Source organism: Lampetra fluviatilis, chromosome 69 (genome assembly GCF_964198595.1).
Source record: "Lampetra fluviatilis chromosome 69, kcLamFluv1.1, whole genome shotgun sequence".
NCBI classification, from domain to species: Eukaryota; Metazoa; Chordata; class Hyperoartia; order Petromyzontiformes; family Petromyzontidae; genus Lampetra; species Lampetra fluviatilis.
In genome coordinates, this window is record NC_136343.1 from 651,220 (window position 1) to 670,203 (window position 18,984).

At 53.7% G+C, this 18,984-nt stretch overlaps 1 protein-coding gene across 1 annotated transcript; it reads right to left on the minus strand.

Moving 5' to 3' along the window:
- Positions 1–10,492: 10,492 nt before the first annotated feature.
- Positions 10,493–18,984, minus strand: LOC144952734 (E3 ubiquitin/ISG15 ligase TRIM25-like). Its single transcript, XM_078883226.1, has 6 exons — positions 17,631–18,984; positions 16,154–16,249; positions 15,115–15,348; positions 13,991–14,013; positions 13,376–13,470; positions 10,493–11,620 (listed from the first exon to the last, which is right to left on the minus strand). Exons 1-6 carry the CDS (start codon positions 18,189–18,191, stop codon positions 11,070–11,072), a joined length of 1,560 nt encoding a protein of 519 aa, XP_078739352.1. The 5' UTR covers positions 18,192–18,984; the 3' UTR covers positions 10,493–11,069.

Below are 18,984 nucleotides of genomic sequence, written 5' to 3' on the forward strand. Positions count from 1 at the left end.
TAAAAACCACCTGTACAGGGACTGCCCGCTGTCTTACGCAAATAAGGTCCGCGCACATAGGAGCAGGGTGGCGGATGGAGAAGGGGAGGTGGCCGAGGACGGGCTGAAGCCAACGCAGCCCGGCGGGAAGATGGAGGACGGGGGTGGAGAGGTGGGCAGGCAGGGTACGCCACTGCAGGACGAGAGGGAGGAGGGGGAGATGACGTCGGAGGAAGACGCGGATCCCACAGGCCGGCAGGTGGAGCACCCTGGGGACAAGGAAGAGGAGCCCGTGGGAAAACCCCCCGACCCAACGGTGGTTGACTGGGCAGAGGCGGTGGAGGCGGGGGAAGACGGAGAGGAGCAACAGAGGGAGAGCACCAGGAGGGAGAAATTCAAGAGGGTGGTGAAAAGAAAGCAGAAAGCGCCGCGTGGCCCAGCGAGGACGACCCGCAAACGGGACCTGGAGGCAACAGACTCCTCGATAGACGCGAGGTCGTCGGAAGATGGTGCCGTGGCGGCTAAGACCAACCAGGGAAGAGGGCTGCCCAAGGAGCCTAGGAGAGGGGAACAATTGCAGGGATTGGCTGACACAAACCTGTATGAACTATTGGACGACGGGTCTGGGTAGGGAGAGACAATTCTGGGTATGGACCTTACCGTAGCATCAGTAAACGTGAGGGGAATGTGGGGCAGGGCTAGGAGGGGGGCCATTCTACATTATCTACGGTCCCTGAAAAAGGACGTTTACTTTTTACAGGAGTGCCACTTGCCATACTCCCTTGGTCGAGAGGATCTGGCTAGGGACTGGGAGGGACACTGCTTCTGGTCCGGAAGCAATGTTAATAGGTGCTCAGGAGTGGTTATCCTCCTAGGTAGAAAGAACATAGAGGTGCAGGAGGCCCGAGAAGTGGTCCCGGGACGACTCCACTGTCGATGTTGCATATGGTGGGGCGGCGGTCCGGCTGATCAATGTGTACGCCCCCACAGGCTCTCCGGAACGTGTGGAGTTGATAGAGAACGTGGCAGCCTTGCTGCTAACACGAAGACACATCGTCATGGGGGGTGATTTTAATTGCCCTCTAACCCTGGCGGACACGCGGCCAGTCGCCGGATGTCGAAAGTTGGACCCCTCCTCTAGGAGGCTGGGGGCTTTGGTTGGAGATTTTGATTTGATTGATGCTTACCGGTCGTTACACCCAAAGCGACCAGGGTTCACATGGTCGAGTTGTTTGGGAACCGCGCACTCGAGGATTGATTTCCTCTTTGTATCTGCCAAGGTTAAAGTGGAGAGAGTGGAAAACGAACCTTTCTCTTTTTCTGACCATAAGATGATAGCGGGGGGGCTCAGAATCCCAGATGGGCTGAGGTTGGGAAGGGGAATCTGGCGCATGAACTCGGGACTGCTGGAGGACAAAAAGGTGGTGGAGGAATTTGTCAGGCAGTACGAGGAATGGAGGAGCCTGCGGTGCTGCTTTGGCACGATAGCTGAATGGTGGGGAATGGTGAAGGGGCGAATTAAGTCCTTTTTCCAGTCCCAGAGTAGAAGGAGGAGCGTAGGGGTTGTGTTGCGGGGATTGAATGAGAGATTGGAGGGAGCATATAAACTGATGGAACTGGGATTCCCCGTCATGGGAGAAATAAAGCAACTAAAAGATAGGATCTCTGCGGTGTGGGAGAAGCAGGCCGCGCAACTTGCATTCAGGGCTCGGGTGAAGGCGGTCGAGGAGGGTGAGCGTTGCACGCGTTTTTTCTTTAAGAAGTGCAGGAAAGCGGACAACACAATCCGAGAATTGGTATGTCCCAGGTTAGGTAGACTCAAGAACAGAGGGGATAACGGAGGCCGCCAGGGGTTACTACAAGGAATTGTACAGGAGCAGGCCGTCAGACGAGGGGGCGCGGAGCACACTGCTAGGGGGGGTAGATAGGGTTATTGAGGCTCCAGAGGAGATAAACAAGCATATCCAGAGGGCAGAATTGGATGAGGTGGTGGGGGGATTACGTCGGCACAGTGCACCAGGTTTAGATGGGATACCGGCTGAATTCTATGTTACGTTTTGGAGTACCCTCAGGGACGACATGTGGCAGATGTATAAGGAAATTACGGAGGAAGGCCCTGTGCCAGATTCAATGACAAGAGGGGTCATAACCCTTATATACAAGGGGAAGGGGGAGCGCAGCGACCTCGGGAGCTGGCGCCCGATCACCCTGCTGAACACCGATTATAAAATCCTGGCCAAAGTTATCGCGGCGCGTCTGGGGAAGGTGGTGGGGGAGGTGGTGGGGTCGGACCAGAAGTGTGCGGTTCCGGGCAGGCGGATATCCGATAACCTCGTTCTGTTGAGGGAGGTGGTGGAAACCACTGTGGAGAGGGGTAATTCATTGGGTCTACTCAGTTTGGATCAGGAGAAGGCATTTGATAGCATCTCGCACGATTATTTGTTTGCGGTTTTGAGGCAAATGGGGGTGGGGAAACAGCTTATAGACTGGATAGGGAAGCTATATCATAAGCTCACAGGGAGCCTGCTAATAAATGGAGTCCTCTCGGAAGGGTTTCCAATTGGGTCCGGTGTGCGGCAGGGGTGCCCGATGTCGCCGGTGTTATTCATAATGTGTATGGAGCCTTTTTCCCAGGCTGTCAGGGGAAGTCGGCTGATTAGAGGGGTGAGCATGCCAGGGTGTGCGGAACCAGCAAAAATTGCAACGTATATGGACGATGTTGTCATTTTCTGTGGGAATGTTGCTTCAGTATGGGAGGCCCTAAGACTTGCGGATAGATTATTTTTGGCCTCAGGATTAAAGGTGAATGTAAGCAAAAGTGAGCTGCTGATATTCGGTGACCCCAGGTTATTTGAGGGCCGCCCGCCAGGTATAACGGTCCAGGGTGAGGGTATCAAAATCTTAGGAGTCACGTTCTATAGGGAGGACTCGGCGACTAAGAATTGGCGGGGAAAAGAGTGCATGGTGAGAGGCAGGCTGGCTGGTTGGGCAGACAGGCGCCTTTCAATGGAAGGTAGAATGTTAGTTTTGAGGGTGGAAATCCTCCCGGTACTCATCTACCTGGCCTACGTGTTCCCGCCAGGGGCGCAAATGGCAAAAAGGTTGGAGCGCCTGTTTTTCAAGTTCATCTGGGGGGGAGGGATGGACCGAGTGAAGAGAGAAACAATGTACAAACGTGCTGAGAACGGTGGGAGGGGGGCCCCGAATGTCGTGTGCATCCTTAACACGATTTTTGTCTGTAATACGCTGCGACTATATTTCTCCAATGGGCTCCAGGTGAAAGCCTCATATTATGTTCGGTATAGACTGGCGTGGCTCCTGAGACGGCTAAGCATGGCGTCGTTGCCGCGCAGCACCCCCCTGGCTTGGCCTCAGGGGTGGTTGTGCACCGCGGTGAATGAATACATCACGAAGTACGAGCCGGACCGGACGCGGGGGTCGTGGGTTCCCAGGGAAGTCCTGGCGGAAATGTCGAAAAAGGAGGTCTGCACAGAGGTGCCAGGTGCTCGGGGTACCCGGGCACGACAAATTTGGGAAAACGTAGCATCGGCAGCCCTGACCAAAAGGCAGCGGGACTTATCCTGGCTGGCCGCATGGGACAGGCTGGAGTGCAGACTATTTATGTGCTCCCGCAGATTGGCCCGCTCACCTGATTGCCCGAGAGGCTGCGGCCTGGGAGAGAGCGCTGCTCATGCCCTCGTACAGTGCCCATTTGCCCAGGAGGTGTGGGAGTTAAGCCGACCCCTGCTGTCCCATTTTTGCCCCGTAAAGGCCACAGCGCCTAATATGATTTGGGGGATGTTCAGGCAGAGAGCGGGTGGGGTCTGGGCTCAGGCATGGGCCGTCATAGGTGCCGTAAAAGAGGCCCTGTGGATGGCGCGCCAGAAACTGATTAAGGGCGCCTATATGTCGCCTCCCGAGGTGTGCCGACTGGCCAGGGGGCTGTTGGAGAGGGTGGTGGAGGTGGAGCGGGCGACAACGGGCGGAGGAGCCACGGGCGCGAAGTGGCGGTGGCCGCTGCCCAAGTGCGGGATGGGCTAATTCGAAACGACCCCCCCCCCCCCCCCTTTCGAGAATGAGTGGATGAACGCACCCCCCCCCTTTTTTGCGACGGTGAATTTTTGGTTTTTTTTCTGAGTGAAGGGTGTGAAAGAGGGGAACTTGATCGCGGCGTAGCTCGGTGCGTCGGCAGTGAAGGGGATCCCCTGTTCCCGTTACGTTTGTGTGGTTTTTCCGGTCCTTTTGGCTGTACAAAGCAGAGGCCTGCTCCTGCTTGAAAGGAAATAAAAACCTTAAATCGCAATTACCAGCGAAACGCGTTCCTGAACCGGTTCTCCCTGATACACTGCTGCGGCTCGTCGGTGTCCCGTGGGTTCTCCAGCCACCCCGGGGTGTGCGAGGGCCCCAGACCGGGTGGTCTGGGGTGGCCTTGCTGCCGGAGGGTGGGGGAGCCGCGGGCGCTGTGGGAGGAGTGACCCAGCTGCAGCGAGCACATGGAGATGGAGACGGAGTCGCGGCGCACGGCGCAGCCTGAGGAAGACACCCGATGCGCTGCGAGAGACCGTAGGAGCGGGGCGGGCCCGTCTGGTGCGAGGGTGATGTCGGGTGAGGCGCAACAAGGGAAAAGAGTGGGGGGGGTGGAGGGCTTGGGGAGCGCGGGGAGGGAGGAGCGGGGAGGAGAACGAGGGGGAGCGCCGGGAAGAGGGGGTGGGAGTACCCCCGATCGGAAGGGGGAGGAAGGGGCAGGAGAGGCGCCCGCAGCCCAGGGGCCGGGAGGGGGGCAGTGGAGAGAGAAGACGGCGGGGGTTGGCCCGGTGGGTGCGGGGAGGCCCGGCGGGGGAGCGGGGAGGTGGCGCGGTGGAGCTGGGGCGGGCCTGACCCCGTTGCAGGCCAAGAGGCACAATTGCGTGCGGGTCGAGTTTAAGGAAGATGTGGAAGAGGGGGTCACCCTGGACAGGACGACCTTCGTGAGGTCGGTTGTGCTGGGAATGCTGCAGGTGGAGGTGGAGGACTTGTACTGCCTGATTGCCCTGCCGGGGGGGAGGGCATTCGACGTGAGCTTCACCACCAACATCCTGCTGCAAAAATTCCTTGCCCGTTTCGAGGAGAAGGCGGGGGAGAAGCCGCTGGCGTCTATGAGGACGCGGTTGCTATCGGACCTGGAGACGAAGGTCGTGACCGTGTTCCTTTATAATGAAGCGTTGCATGATCAGGACGTGGAGGTGTGGCTGCGGCAGCACTGTGTGGTCCTGTCGGGCTGCAAGAGTGTGCTGGATGCGGCGGGGATATGGACGGGGGCCAGGCAGTGGAGGGTGCGTCTGAAGACGGAGGGGGGGGCACTGAAGCATGTCCCGAGTGCTCTGAACATCGGCGGAAACAGGGGCTATGTGGTGTACGCGGGACAGCCCAAGCTGTGCAGGAGGTGTGGGGGAGGGGGGCACCTGGCAGCAGCATGCGTGGCGCGCGTTTGCTACAGGTGCAGGGCGCTGGACCACACGGTGGAGGAGTGCGGGGAGCCTGCCCTTTGCAACCTGTGCGGCAGCAGAGGGCATTTGTACAGGACCTGCCCAGAATCCTACGCTAACAGGGCGCGGGCATGGCGGAGTGGCCAGGTGGAGGAGGCGACGGAGGCTGCCGGACGGGAAGCGGGCCGGGAGCGGGAAGGGGAAGGGAAAGGGGAGGTGGAGGAACCGCGGCCCCCCGAGGAAGGTGAGGGAGGGGGATCGGCGGAGGAGGGAGCACCACCACCACTGGAGGGGGCGGAGGAGGGAAGGGGAGACGGCATGGAGGGGGAGGGAGGGGGATCGGCGGGGGAGGAAGCACCACCACCACTGGAGGGGGCGGAGGAGGGAAGGGGAGACAGCATGGAGGACTCGGGAACGCCGCTGGGGAACTGGTCGGAGGTGACAGGAGAGGAGGGCGAGGTGGGGCAGCGGGTGGAGGAAGGGGCGGATGAAGCATGGGAGGAAGTGGGGGGGAGGAAAAGGAAGCGGGACAGAGTCCTGATAGGAGCTAGTCCCCAGGAAGACACGAGCCCTTCAGGATCCGCGCCGGACTCGGGAGAGTCGGGGTAGAGGTGGGGGGAAGGGGGGGAACGTTTGATCCGGGGAAAGCCCCGTAAATCAAAGGGGAGGAAAACGGTTAAGGGGAAGGTGGGCAAAGGCAGGAGGAGGGAGAGCGCGCCGGAGTCCGACACGGGATAAATCACGCCCCGGCATGGACATATCCGCAGCATCGGTCAATGTGAGAGGGATGAAGGGGAAGGGAAGGAGGGGGGCAATCATGCAGTGGCTGCAGCTCACCAGAAGCGATGTAATCTTCCTCCAGGAATGTCACCTCCCCTACACCCTAGGGTCGGAGGCTCTGCTGGACGGATGGAAGGGACAGTACTTTTGGTCTGGCAGCAACGAGAGCAGGTGCACAGGTGTGGTCACCCTCATAGGAAGACGGGGAATGAGTGTAGAAGGGACCCAGGAAATAATACCGGGTCGGCTTCTCTGTCTAGACGCTACTTACCAGGGCGTGCAGCTTCGGCTGATAAACGTGTACGCCCCGGTACGGTGCATGGAAAGGAAGGAGGTGTGGGAGAGCCTGGCGGGCCTACTGGCCACCAGGAGGCAGGTCATCGTGGGGGGCGATTTTAATTGCCCGTTAGGCCTGGCGGACCTGGTGTCGGTGAAGGGGAGGAGGAAGTTAGATTCCTCTTCCAGGGAACTGAGGGAGCTGATGGGGACCTTTGGGATGGTGGATACGTTCAGGAGGATGCACGGCACGCGGCCAGAGTTCACGTGGGCGGACAAGAGTGGGGGAGCACAGTCACGCATTGACTTTATCTTCGTTTCCGACAAGGTAAATGTGGGCAGCGCGGGGGTGGAACCTTTTCCCCTCTCGGATCACAGAATGGTGGTGGCGGAGCTTGTGATCCCGGGGGGGGTGAAGAGGGGGAAGGGCGTGTGGAAGATGAATGTGGGCTTGCTGGCGGAGCAGGAGTTGGTGGAGGATTTCAAGCGAGCGTATGCCAGCTGGAGGACGCTGCAGGTGTGCTTCCCCACGAGGGTGGAGTGGTGGGGGCATGTAAAGTGTAGGATCAGAACGTTCTTTCAGTGTTACAGTAGAAGAAAGGGGGTGGGTAGGGATTTGAGACAATGGAACGCTAGGTTAGAAAGGCTGTATGGGCTGCTAGGGCTAGGGTTCCCGGTGGGAGAAAGGATAGCGGAGATGAAGGGGAGGGTAGCCTCAGTCCTGGAAAAGAGGGCTAGGCAATTAGTGTATAGGGCGAGGGTCAGGGCAACAGAGGATAGGGAGCAGTGTACACGTTTTTTCCTTAAGGCGGGTAGGGAGGGAGACAATGAAATGAGGGAGCTGGTTAGTCCTACTAGGGGTAGACAGGTGACGACGGAAGGGATGATTAGTGTAGCGGAGGACTTTTATGGGGAGTTGTATAAAGGGAAAGGGATAGATGGGGGGGGGGGCGGCGGGAGGAGCTGCTGGGAGCATTGGCGAAGAGGGTTGAGAACCCGGAGGCGCTAGGGGAGAGGATTCAATGGGAGGAAGTGGAAGGGGCGGTGAAGGGGCTGAACAAGAACAGGACCCCAGGCCCAGACGGGATCCCGGCGGACTTTTACATAAAATTCTGGGAACTCCTGAAGGAGGATGTTGTGCAAATTTGTAGGGAAACGTTGGAGGAGGGGCAGGTACCGGACGACATGCAGGAGGGCCTGGTGACACTGATTTATAAAGGGAAGGGGGAGCGTAGGGACCTGGGAAGTTGGAGGCCAATAACCCTCCTGAACGCGGACTATAAGATCGTGGCAAGGGTGGTGGCAGGGCGACTGGGGAAGGTGGTGGGTGAGGTGGTGGGGCCGGACCAGACGTGTGCGGTCCCGGGGAGGAGGATCGCGGACACTTTGGTGGTCTTGAGGGAGGCGATTGAAGGCGAGAGAGAGAGGGGGTGTCCGTTGGGGATCCTAAGTCTGGACCTGGACAAGGCCTTCGACCGCCTCTCTCATGAATTCATGCTGGCGGTGATGGAGAGGATGGGGGTGTGCGGGCCCCTGGTGGAGTGGGTGAAGCGACTCTATGGGGGGCTCAGGGCCAGGCTCCTGATAAATGGGGAATGCTCCGGGATCATCCCAGTGGGATCGGGGGTGCGGCAGGGATGCCCGATGTCCCCAGTGCTATTTGTCATGTGCATGGAGCCGCTGGCGCAGATGATAAGGAATGACCAGAGGATTGGGGGGGTGGTAATACCGGGGAGCAAGGAGCAGGGAAAGGTGACCCTGTACATGGACGACGTGGCCGTGCTATGCAGGGACGTGGCATCGGTATGGAGGGCAATGGAGGGGATGGGGAGGTTCTGCGCGGCCTCCGGATTGAAGGTCAGTGTGGGGAAAAGTCAGCTCATGGTTTTTGGAGACCCGAGGCTTTTCGAGGGTCGGCCGCCGGAGCTGAGTCTACAAACAGAGGGGATAAAGATACTGGGGGTGTTTTTCTGTGGGGATAGGATGGGGGAAGGTAACTGGGAGAAGGGGGTGAGGAAGGCAAAGGGCTGCCTAGGTAAGTGGGCTGGGAGGCGGCTCACGATGGCCGGTAGAATTATGGTGGTTAAAACAGAAATATTACCACCCCTAAACTACTTGGCGCAGGTGTTCCCGCCAGGTGGGAGGGAGGCTAAGGCCTTGACCACGGCGATTTTCAGGTTTATCTGGGGGGGAGGGATGGAGAGGGTGAGGAGGGCCGTGGTGTGTCTGCAGGTCCAGAATGGGGGGAGGGGTGCCCCAAATGTGGGGTATACCCTGCAATCGACCTTTGTCTGCAATGCGCTGCGGCTGTTCTTCTCTGCGGAGCCGCGGGGCAAGGCAGCGTGGTATATGAGGTACCGACTGACGTGGCGGTTGCGGGGGCTCGGGATGACTGAGGCAGGAAGGAGCACCCCTTTGGACTGGCCGGGGGGCTGGGTTAGCGACGTGGTGGGGAGCTACGTCGGGCAGCACGGCCTGAGCCGGTGGGGGGGTCGGTGGGCCCCCAGGGAGGTGCGGGCTGCGGCGGAGAAGGAGGAGGCCTGTGACGAGGTGGCCGGTGCGAGGAGGGAGACGCACGGGAAGATTTGGAGGAATGTGGCGTCGGCAGTGCTCACGAAGGAGCAGCGGGACCTGTCATGGCTGGCTGTCCGAGACAGGTTGGAGACGCGGGGTTTCTTGTACAGCCGCCAAATGGCGCATACCCCCAAGTGCCCGAGGGGCTGCAACGCGGATGAAACTGCGGCGCATGTGATGGTGGCGTGCCCTTTCGCCCAGGAAGTCTGGAGGAGGAGTAAGCCGTTGCTGGCCCGTTTCGCTCTATCAAGGGTGACGGCACGGGACGTCATGTGGGGAGAGCTGCGGGGGGTGGGGAGGGAGGACAGGGACCGGGTGTGGGCTGTAATAGGAGCGACGAAAGAGGCGCTGTGGAAAGCGCGAAAGAAGGGGCTGGAGGGGTCCCTGACGTCCCCGTTGGAGACATGCTATGCTGCGAGGAGACTGTTGGAAAGGGTGGTAGAGATGGACCAAGGGAAAATGGGTCGCGAGGCCGCAAGGGAACGATGGAAGTGGCCGCTGCCCAGGGTGGGCTAGGGCGGGGGGGGGGGGGTGGGAGGTCCTCGCCGGCATCCGGGGGGTGAAGGTGTGCGTGGCTGGAAGGGGAGGCTTCCCCTCCGATGCTGTGGCACGGGTGATCCCGGCCCAGAGGATGGGTCGGTGACTGAGCGGGACCTTTAGGGCGCGAGTGAGGGGGCGCCCCCTCGGGATTCGGTTTGTTTTTCGGTTTGTTGTCACCGCCGAGATACTGAATAAAATTTAAAAACCGCAATTACCAGCGAAACGTCGTACTCAAATTGTAAATGTTGTGGTTTCACGCTTCAACACACCGGTGGGCTAAAGCAGTGAACTATTTGTCTTTTGTCAACGTGACACTTTTTTTTACTGATTGGCCGTGTCGGGTGGTGGAGGGTTACGACACATTTATAAATAACGCGATCTAAACCCAAAAATCGTTGATTATGAAGTTGGCACAGTAGGGGGCACAGGTGGTGCATCAGCCAGTCGTCTCAGTCAGTCGACCTGTGGCATCTGGGTCTGCGCCGTGACCTCCTGCCAGCGGGCGTTCGACACTTCACGTGGCCTCAAGGTGCACTTAGCCTGGCACAAGCGTCGTGCTGACGTCACCGCCACTTAGTGGCGAATGGCGGTTGTTGTTGTTGATAGTGATGATGATGGGGTGATGATGATGTTAGTGATGGTGACGATGGTGCTGATGGTGAATCGCAGGGATGAGGAGGCGTGGTGACGTGAGCGCTCGCTGCAGGCAAAGGAGCGGACACACGAACCTTGCGATTTGTTCTGCACCGGCAACATTGCTCATGTCCGCCAACCTGAACCTCACCCTCCCCCCTCACCCTACCCCTCCATGCTCACCTCACCCTTCCCTCAATTTTCACCTCATCCTCCCCTCACCCTCACCTAACCTCACCCTCCGTCCCACCTTCCCCTCACTCTCACTTCACCCTCTCCTCACCATCCCGCTTCTCCACCGTTGATTGGGTTACATGTTGTTTATGCCGTTTATTGTGAAAATTCCGTCACAGTTCCCATGATCACTGTTTCATTGCTTTCATGGCTTTATTTTGGTGATTTCGAAAAGTTTATTGGTTTAGCCATGTTTGTTTGTTGTAGTACAGAGTTAGACTGATGGCCTTAATCTAAGTTGTCTTGTGGTTGTTGTTGGTTATTTGACTTGCATCCCACTGGGATTTTTGCACACAGCGTTGGTGTACGGTGATTTTATTCTGCAATGTTTTGCTGTCTTTTTTCGGATTTCTGTTTGCACTCAGTCACATATTCACTTTAAGATGTTTTTTGTGAATTTTGTTTGTTTTTTGTTTGTTGCGGTTGCACCCGATTCAAGAGCCGAATGGCTCACAGGGCTACACCTAATACATGAACTTGAACTTGAATCTAACCTCACCCTCCTTCCACCTTCCCCTCACCCTCACTTCACCCTCTCCTCACCATCCCCTTCTTCACCGTTTATTGGGTTTCTATCTCTCCTCATCCTCAGGATGCACGACTCAGATCCACGATCTCCAATCGATCATTACAATACTGCACCCACATCCCAGGGTAGAGAGGCTGCAAGAATCTCTGCCGAACCTCGTGGATCACCTCCATGGAGTCGGCGCGGTAAAACGCCAGGAGCCCCCCCTCCCAGTGCAGGTGAAGCCCGATTCTGCGGGGAGAGGGGGCCCCCCTCACCGACAGTGCAGTCTTCACTCCACCATGAAGCACTGAGAAGCTGTCGTCAAATTTCTCTAAACACCAGGATGCGTCACTCCCTCCCAGCCACTGTGCAGCACCACCCCCTTTCCGTGGGATCGTCCCGTACGCGACACCAACCCGCCACCACCTCGTGTCCCCCACGTCCACCTCCCAGTAGTGGTGGCCCGACGAGAAGCTCTCACAGCACAGGGCTTGTGACCAGCCATTAAACCGGTGTGGGTGATCGGGGCAACCCTGGGAGTCACCGGTCCGCGTAATCGTCCTGAGATCCGAGGAGATCTGGAGTTTGTGATTAGCCGAGTTTGTGTCCAGAGTCGGTGAGCATCCGTCTGTGACAACAGCGATGAAAACATCACTACAAAACATCGTTATCACCATTAGACACCATCAACATCACCATCATCCACCATCACCTCCATCATCATCACCATCACCAAGCATCCTCACCATCAATATAATCAATGACAACAACATTAACATCACCACCATCATCAACACTACGAACATCAACATCACTATCGCAGTAAACTATCGCAGGGAATGGAGTCTTTGTTCCACTGCAAGTCTCCTTTCACCACTCTCCCATTGACATATTTCGTTGCTTCCTCTTAGTACCTTTCACGCGACGGTCAATGGTATAGTGTATAGCAGATTGTATAATAAAAAATAGTATAAAAGTGTAATGCTTAATATAATGTATAAGGTAATATATAGAATCGTAATTGTATAGTGAATATACAGCAGTGTGGTATACAGTAGGGTGGGTAGAATAATACATAGTGTAATATTACAATGTATAGTCTAAGGTATAGGGTGGTGTAAAGTAATGCAGTGTATAATTTAATGTTGGGTTTCTCTATGGCAGTATATAGTACGGGGTATATCCGTGTGATGTAAGAAAAAGTTTAGCTGGAGGCATATTATAATTTTTTTTGCGACGTAGAATTGTAATGTATGACTTACTGTTAGTAGCTCAGCTTATTGGAGAGTATATTGAGTCAATTTATGATATTGATGTAGTTTATATTTTAGTTTTTTTTACGTGGTGTTTTGGCTGCTGCAGCTCCTTACTATTAAAATTTCTTCCCTTTTTTACTGATAATACTACTTCCTCCCTTTATTACTGCTAATCCTACATAATACACGAGCATAATATTTGAGACCCCCCCCCCCTTCACCTACACATTCCACAAGTAGTGACTAATCCCATATCTGCATTTTCCATAAATATGCTAAATTCTCTGTTGATATGCAAATTCATTTGTCAAGGTGCCCTTCCTCCTCTAACCCAGCAGCGTAAATATACGCTGCCAAGCCTGGTGGTGTTTCATTCAGACGCTGTCTTTCCGACAGCCCTGTTCTTCACCTGAGGACGGCTGCTTGCGCTGTGGCCGAAACGTCGTGAGAATTGTATTTTATTAAGTTTTATTTTTATTATTTCCATTCTACGTGACTTGACCAAAAGAACCAAGAAGATCAGCATCATTACCACCATCCTCATCACGACCACTATCACCATCATTATGACCATTACCAGCATGGGGAACGTATTTGAGGATGAAATTGCCTAGCAAAGACCCAGGACTGAATCAGATATCACCTGCCACTGATGTTAGCAATGGCGGGTAATCAAACCCAGGTAACTGGATTCGCAATGCAGTGTGCTAACCACTATGCCACCGCTCCCCCCATGCACAAATGCACAGACACATTCACAGGCACACACTGCATCTCAACATCACAATTACCCCTGACTCATGCTGATCTTTTACACAAGAACACCACACTGAGTTTCATGGCTCTGTTCAGTAGGGTCCTGGAATGGACTGTGAACAAAGACAGAGATCCTCTGTGTAGCCTTCACAGACTATTGGGACAAGTGCTGTCCGTGTCTCTCTATTAGGACTGGCATGGCACACGAGGTGGGTGGCCAGCACGACGCCTGGCCGCCTTTGTCTCCCTAGTGGTGATGTTTATAAAACTCCAGGTAATTATTTGAGGCTAAGTCGACCTCGTGCACACACACGAGGATAATTTATTGTCAAGATGGCCCCATCACCCATGTTTCACACTGAAGAACTCACACAAGCGTTTGACTGCCATTGTCTCCAGAACTTTAAGCGAGGCAATGTCCTCTTGGCTGGGAGCTGAGGGTGGATCTGCTGTAACCCTCCCTGCCCTGTGAAAGCAGAGCAGACATGGCTACTGTCTCACGCAGAGCATCGTCATTCACAGGATCATCACAGCTCCATCTCACAGGCACTCATCAAACAAAGCATCATCACTCACCTCACAATTACAGCATCACCACACAGAATTACTATTACCACACACAGCATCACCACGCACGGTATCAAAACACAGCATCACCACACATAGCATAATCACACAGAATTACCACACAGCATTACCACACAGCATTACCACACACAGCCTCATCACACAGCATCATCACCACACAGCATCACCACACAGCCTCATTACACAGCATCACCACCCATAGCATAATCACACAGCATCACCAGACACAGCATTATCACCACACAAAATTACTATCACCACACATAGCATCATCACATACGGCACCATCACACAGCATCACCACACACAGCATCCCCACACAGCCAGTGTCTCACTGCCCACGCCCCACACTCAGTCCCATGTCGTGTGTCGAGTCGTGAGTGAAAGTCGTCTTTTACCTGCGCGTCTCCTCCAGGTGCCCCTGTGGGAGAGAGAGAGATGCGTTACTGTTACTCTACCTCCAATCCCTTGTGATCAGTGGAGTTCCCACTGCAACACCGTGGGTGGAATATAAACTCCAGAGTCTTTGCTTATGACCCCATGATCACCAACACTGACTTACGCGGCAAATATTTCAGTTAGACTAGTTGAAAGTCAACTATAAACTACTATTTTTATTTTTTCCACGTCAGGCCCACTGAACAATAGAGCTCTTCAGAAGCGACCTGGCCACAAATGATAGCTCCCGAATTGGTTCATCACGTGGGAATTTATAGCAGCTCAATACTCTAAACGCACGTGTGAAAAACTGGAGGACCCGGAGAAAAATCGATGAGACCATGGAAAGAGACATGAAAACTCCAATGTATAAGGACGTCAATGTTGGGATCAAATCCCCGACCTTCGGGAAACCAGGCGAGGTAGTTAACATCTCGCCACCCCTATGAGGACCAACATTGATTTGCAGGGCAACTATTTCAGAGTGAAACCAGTTCATATTAATCAGTGTTGAGATTAATTTCTGTCGTCAATGCACTCGTGGCAGGTCTTACAGAAGTGGTGGTGAATACACAACAATGTTATTAATACGCGTATGAGACCTCGTATTTATTTTAGCTTCCATAATCGGAACAGTGAAGGTAGCGCATCCAAGAGGAGGTCCACAAAGTAAGAAGCAGAGATGACATCGGCTCATGAGCAGGAGCTGGTGGATTGTTGCATCGCGGCATCAAGAAATGTGGCAACGGCTTGGGGAGGCCTTCATCCATCAGTGGATAGATTATGGCTGATGATAATCATAAATACCGTGCACATTGTTGTTGTATGGTTGATTTAAAATGTGCATTTCCAATAACATTTAGTTTATATTCACAATGATTCAAACATAATGGGAATCTGTTAAAGGACGGGAGAGATAATTAATTCAACTGAGAAAATATGAGCTGGGCTTCCACATGGCAGCTACTGGAGCTGCGATGCGAGTCCATGAGTGGAGCTGTGTTCTCAAGCCCAGGAGCCTCCCTCTGCTGCTCCTGGTGAGAGGGCTCTGTGCCAATAGCGACACTGTAGACTCATTGCTCACCTGCAGGAATGCGAGCGAGTCCCTCTCCTGTGCTAGGGCCTGCAGGCGAGTGGCTGCTGCCTGGAGCTCGCTGATCTCGCGCTGGTAGTGAGCGATCTTCTTCTCGATCTGATACAGCAGCTCGCGCCCTTTCTGCTCCGCTTGCTCTAAAGCCGCCTTCTCCTCCGCATCCAACGCTGCTCTCGCGCGGGTGAATCCGACCGAGATTGAGGCCTTATCATCTGTCATGGATCCCTGCAAAGATAAAGAAATGCCACCTCTGTTCATTAAATGTCTGGTCCTTTGTGAAATGACGTTCAGATCAGTGTGACCCGAGTGCATCTCCAAGGTGTCTAGACAGTGATACGAGTCTGCAGCATTGAGGCCTCCTTCTTCCTCTGCCTCTGATAACGCCGCTGTGCATTTTCACTCCAACACGACTCGCCATAACTGGTGGGGGCTGTGAGGCAATGAAATCATCAAATACCATCATGAGTACATTTAGCGTCTGTGCCATTCCCATTGTGCAAGGATATCAGGACGATGCATTGTTTACCTTCACATGAAGCGAAGGGAAATCTGTAATTTGCCTTCAACAAGTAGAGCATTAATGATATGGGAAGTTAGGCCAATTCCTCTTTAAATGAATGTTTTGAATGTGAGAGAATGCCACATGTGTATGGATGAAGAGAGGGGATCATGAAACAACTTGCTATACTGCCATCTGGCCACCCTAAAGCCTGATTGGTTTCAGTAAGATGGTGTACAGTCTGTGTGTGATACACCTTATCTGACCAATATAGTTAACATTCGTTGAAGTGTTAAGTTGTTTGGAGATATGGGAATGTGGAATTTCCACCACTGATTGAGTTTCTCCGTGGAGATGAGAACCACCTCGTTGCTCGTCCTGATTATTGAGGTGCATTAACCGTTGTGTCTTTAGTCCCACAATGTGTTTAGAGCCAATGGAAGTCCACGTGAATGAATAGAGTTGTCCTCCATCACAATCCCTACTCAGGGTGGAGTCAAGGGGTCACCGAGTCCGGCCCAGACACGGTACCTGCACGTCCCTGCGAGCGGCCTCCATCTGCCTTATGGACTTCTCCGCCTCCCTCATCTTCTCCTCCACCGCCCGCGTGTCCTCTCCCACTTGTTTCTGTGAGAGACGTCACCAGGAGAGACTCCACTCACTCTCTGAGGGTCCCCTCTCACCCCCCGCTCCACGCGAACCCCTCCAGTACCGTGGGCAGTAGCCCCGGTGCAGCGATGGAGGCTGGGGGAGCAAAGGCTGCAGGGAACTGACTTCACGAGCTCAAACGTGTGCAGGACTACCTAAGTAGTGGGTTGGGCTACCTGAGTAGTGGGTGGGGCTACCTGAACAGTGGGCGGGACTACTGGAGTAGTGGGCGGGGATACCGTAATAGTGGGCGGGGTTATCTGAGTAGTGGGTACATGGATAGGGCACCGGAGTCACGAGATGTTATCTGCCTTGCCTGCTATACAGGAGGTCGTGGTTTCGAACCCGTGCCTGATGCCTGTATATATCCAGTATACATGTCTCTCTCCATGGTTGCATGGATTTTTCTCTGGGTACTCCGTTTTTTTGTCCACGTTTAGGAAGGTGCGTTTAGAGCATTTGGCTGCCATACATTTAGACCTGATAAGCCACTTCGTTGAGCTGTCATTTTTGGCCAGGTTGCCTCTGAAAAAGAGCTACATAGCTCAGTGGGCTTCACTTGGAACAATATAAAGTAGTTTAATTTTAGTTTTACATGGTGCAAGGAGGGGCTGCAATGTTGCTGAGTGTCCGAGAAATTCGGTAGAGAGCATCTTGATGAAAACATAAATACGGTCAGAAAATACTTGGTCTGTCAAAATCAAGCGACATTTCTGGAACGCTACGTCCAGTGACCCGGTGGCTGCTGTAGAGTGCGGCGCTAAACTGGCACAGACCGGCACGAGGCTACCAAGCGGTGAGCACTGCGACTCACGCAGTCCCAGTCGTTTTAGATTTCGTTTACATTTTGGGGAATGCTTCTCTCTGCCACAAACGACATTTTGTATACAAACCACAGTCTATGTACTCACGTAATTTTGGAAAAACATTGTACACATTAAAGTCCTTCAGTTTTATCAAATATACTAAGAGCACATTTATAAATTTGCCATTCAACAGGATTGATAATAACTTTCGGTTGTATTATTTTTGCAATATAACAACCTTAGCATACATTATGATTGAAAGCTTTCGTGACTTCAGGGATTCATATTATTGGTTCTTTCGGTAAAGTCACGTAGAATGGAAATGTTTTATATTTTTATTATTTTATTATTTCCCTTCTACGTGACTTTACCGAAAGAACCAATAATATGAACCTCAGCATACTTTATAGTAAAACAAGCTTGTTCAAATATGAAGGAACAATGGGCAGCTGAGAGAGCAATGATATTTAGTTGGATGTTATTGTTCAGTTCATACTGGGAAATTATAACTTCATGCAAGAGAGGCTCCGGCTCACACACGCAGACCGTCTCACCTCCCGTGTCTTGTGCTCATCCTCCAACGTAGCCACATCGTGACCCTTGTGGTCTCCTGCTGTGGTGCAGGTTGTGCAGACCAAGCTCTCGTCCTGTCGGCAGTAAAACTTGATCTCATCTCTGTGCGTCTTGCACTTGCGGTCTTCAGGATTCGTGGCTGGATCCACCAAAATGTGATCCCTGAACTTCGGATTTTCCTGATGAGGCTTTACATGAGTCGCACAGTAGGACATATCACACCTGAGACAGGTCTTCGAGGCAGCGGTCGTGCCATCGTTACAGAAGTCACACAAGACCACGGTGGCCATTTTCTCTGCGGCACTGCGCTGCTCCACCAGGTTGGCGAGCGTGAAGTTCTTGTTCAGCTTGGGTCTCCGAGGGAAGGTCACTCGGCACTGGGGGCAGGAGAAGGACTTGGCCGAATCCCAGGCGCCCTCTACGCACTTGAGGCAGAACGAGTGGCCGCAGCTGAGCGTGCAGGGGCAGCGGAAGGCGTCCAGGCAGATGGGGCAGGTCAACTCCCCTGGAGCCTCGCTACCACTGGGAGCCGCACTCGCCATGGCCCCGTGGCTTCACTCAGAGACGGACGCTGGCTGGAGCTCAGACAGTTGCTGGCTGGAGCTCAGGCAGTCTCTGTAGCTCAGGCAGTCGCTTGATGGAGCTCAGGCAGTCGCTGGATGTATCTCAGGCAGTCTCTTACTGTAACACAGACAGTCTCTGGCTGTATCTTAGGCAGTAGCTGGCTGCGTATGAGACGCAAAAACAGGAACAAGCCTCGTAAATGTGAGAAAGGGAAGTACGGTACAAACACTTTCGGTTTGATTTGTATTATCACGTGACATGCCCTGGAATGTGATGACACGTCGCCTCGCCTCAAATCCTATCCTCACACACCTCACCTCATCTGAACTCACCTCAATATCTCAACTCACCTCGTCGTCTCAACTGAACTCGTAGGGGAACGCTGCTTGTAAACTCGTTGCGTCTAAATTATTTTGATTATTTTGCTGCTGTACATTTCCACGTGGTGATGATGATTAGTTACTAAGTGGAGCCATCATTTGTGGCCAGGTCGCATCTGAAAAAATATCTAATAGTTCATTGGGGCCTTATCTGGTATGAAAAAAAATATTTGTAGTTTTATTTCTATAAATATGTCTCGAAGTGATTTGTCTGCATTTCCTACACTTTGCACTCCTGTCGTGTTGTTGTATTGCTTGTTGTTGTTGTAACGTTCTGACCTGCCCCGACTGGACATCTGTGAAAAAGAGCTTTATAGCTCATCGGATTCCACCAGTATGAATACTTGTTCTCATTATGTTGCCTCTCCCCTCTCTGCTCCACGATATTTTA

What these genes read in the sequence shown, in the direction of transcription:
- LOC144952734 (XM_078883226.1), bottom strand. Translation starts at nt 18,191, where the DNA reads ATGGCGAGTGCGGCTCCCAGTGGTAGCGAGGCTCCAGGGGAGTTGACC. An exon ending in CACCTGGAGGAGACGCGCAG is followed by an intron (nt 13,471 to 13,990) that starts GTAAAAGACGAC and finishes CTGCTTTCACAG; the next exon opens with GGCAGGGAGGGTTACAGCAG. An exon ending in AATGGCAGTCAAACGCTTGT is followed by an intron (nt 11,621 to 13,375) that starts GTGAGTTCTTCA and finishes CTGTTGTCACAG; the next exon opens with ACGGATGCTCACCGACTCTG.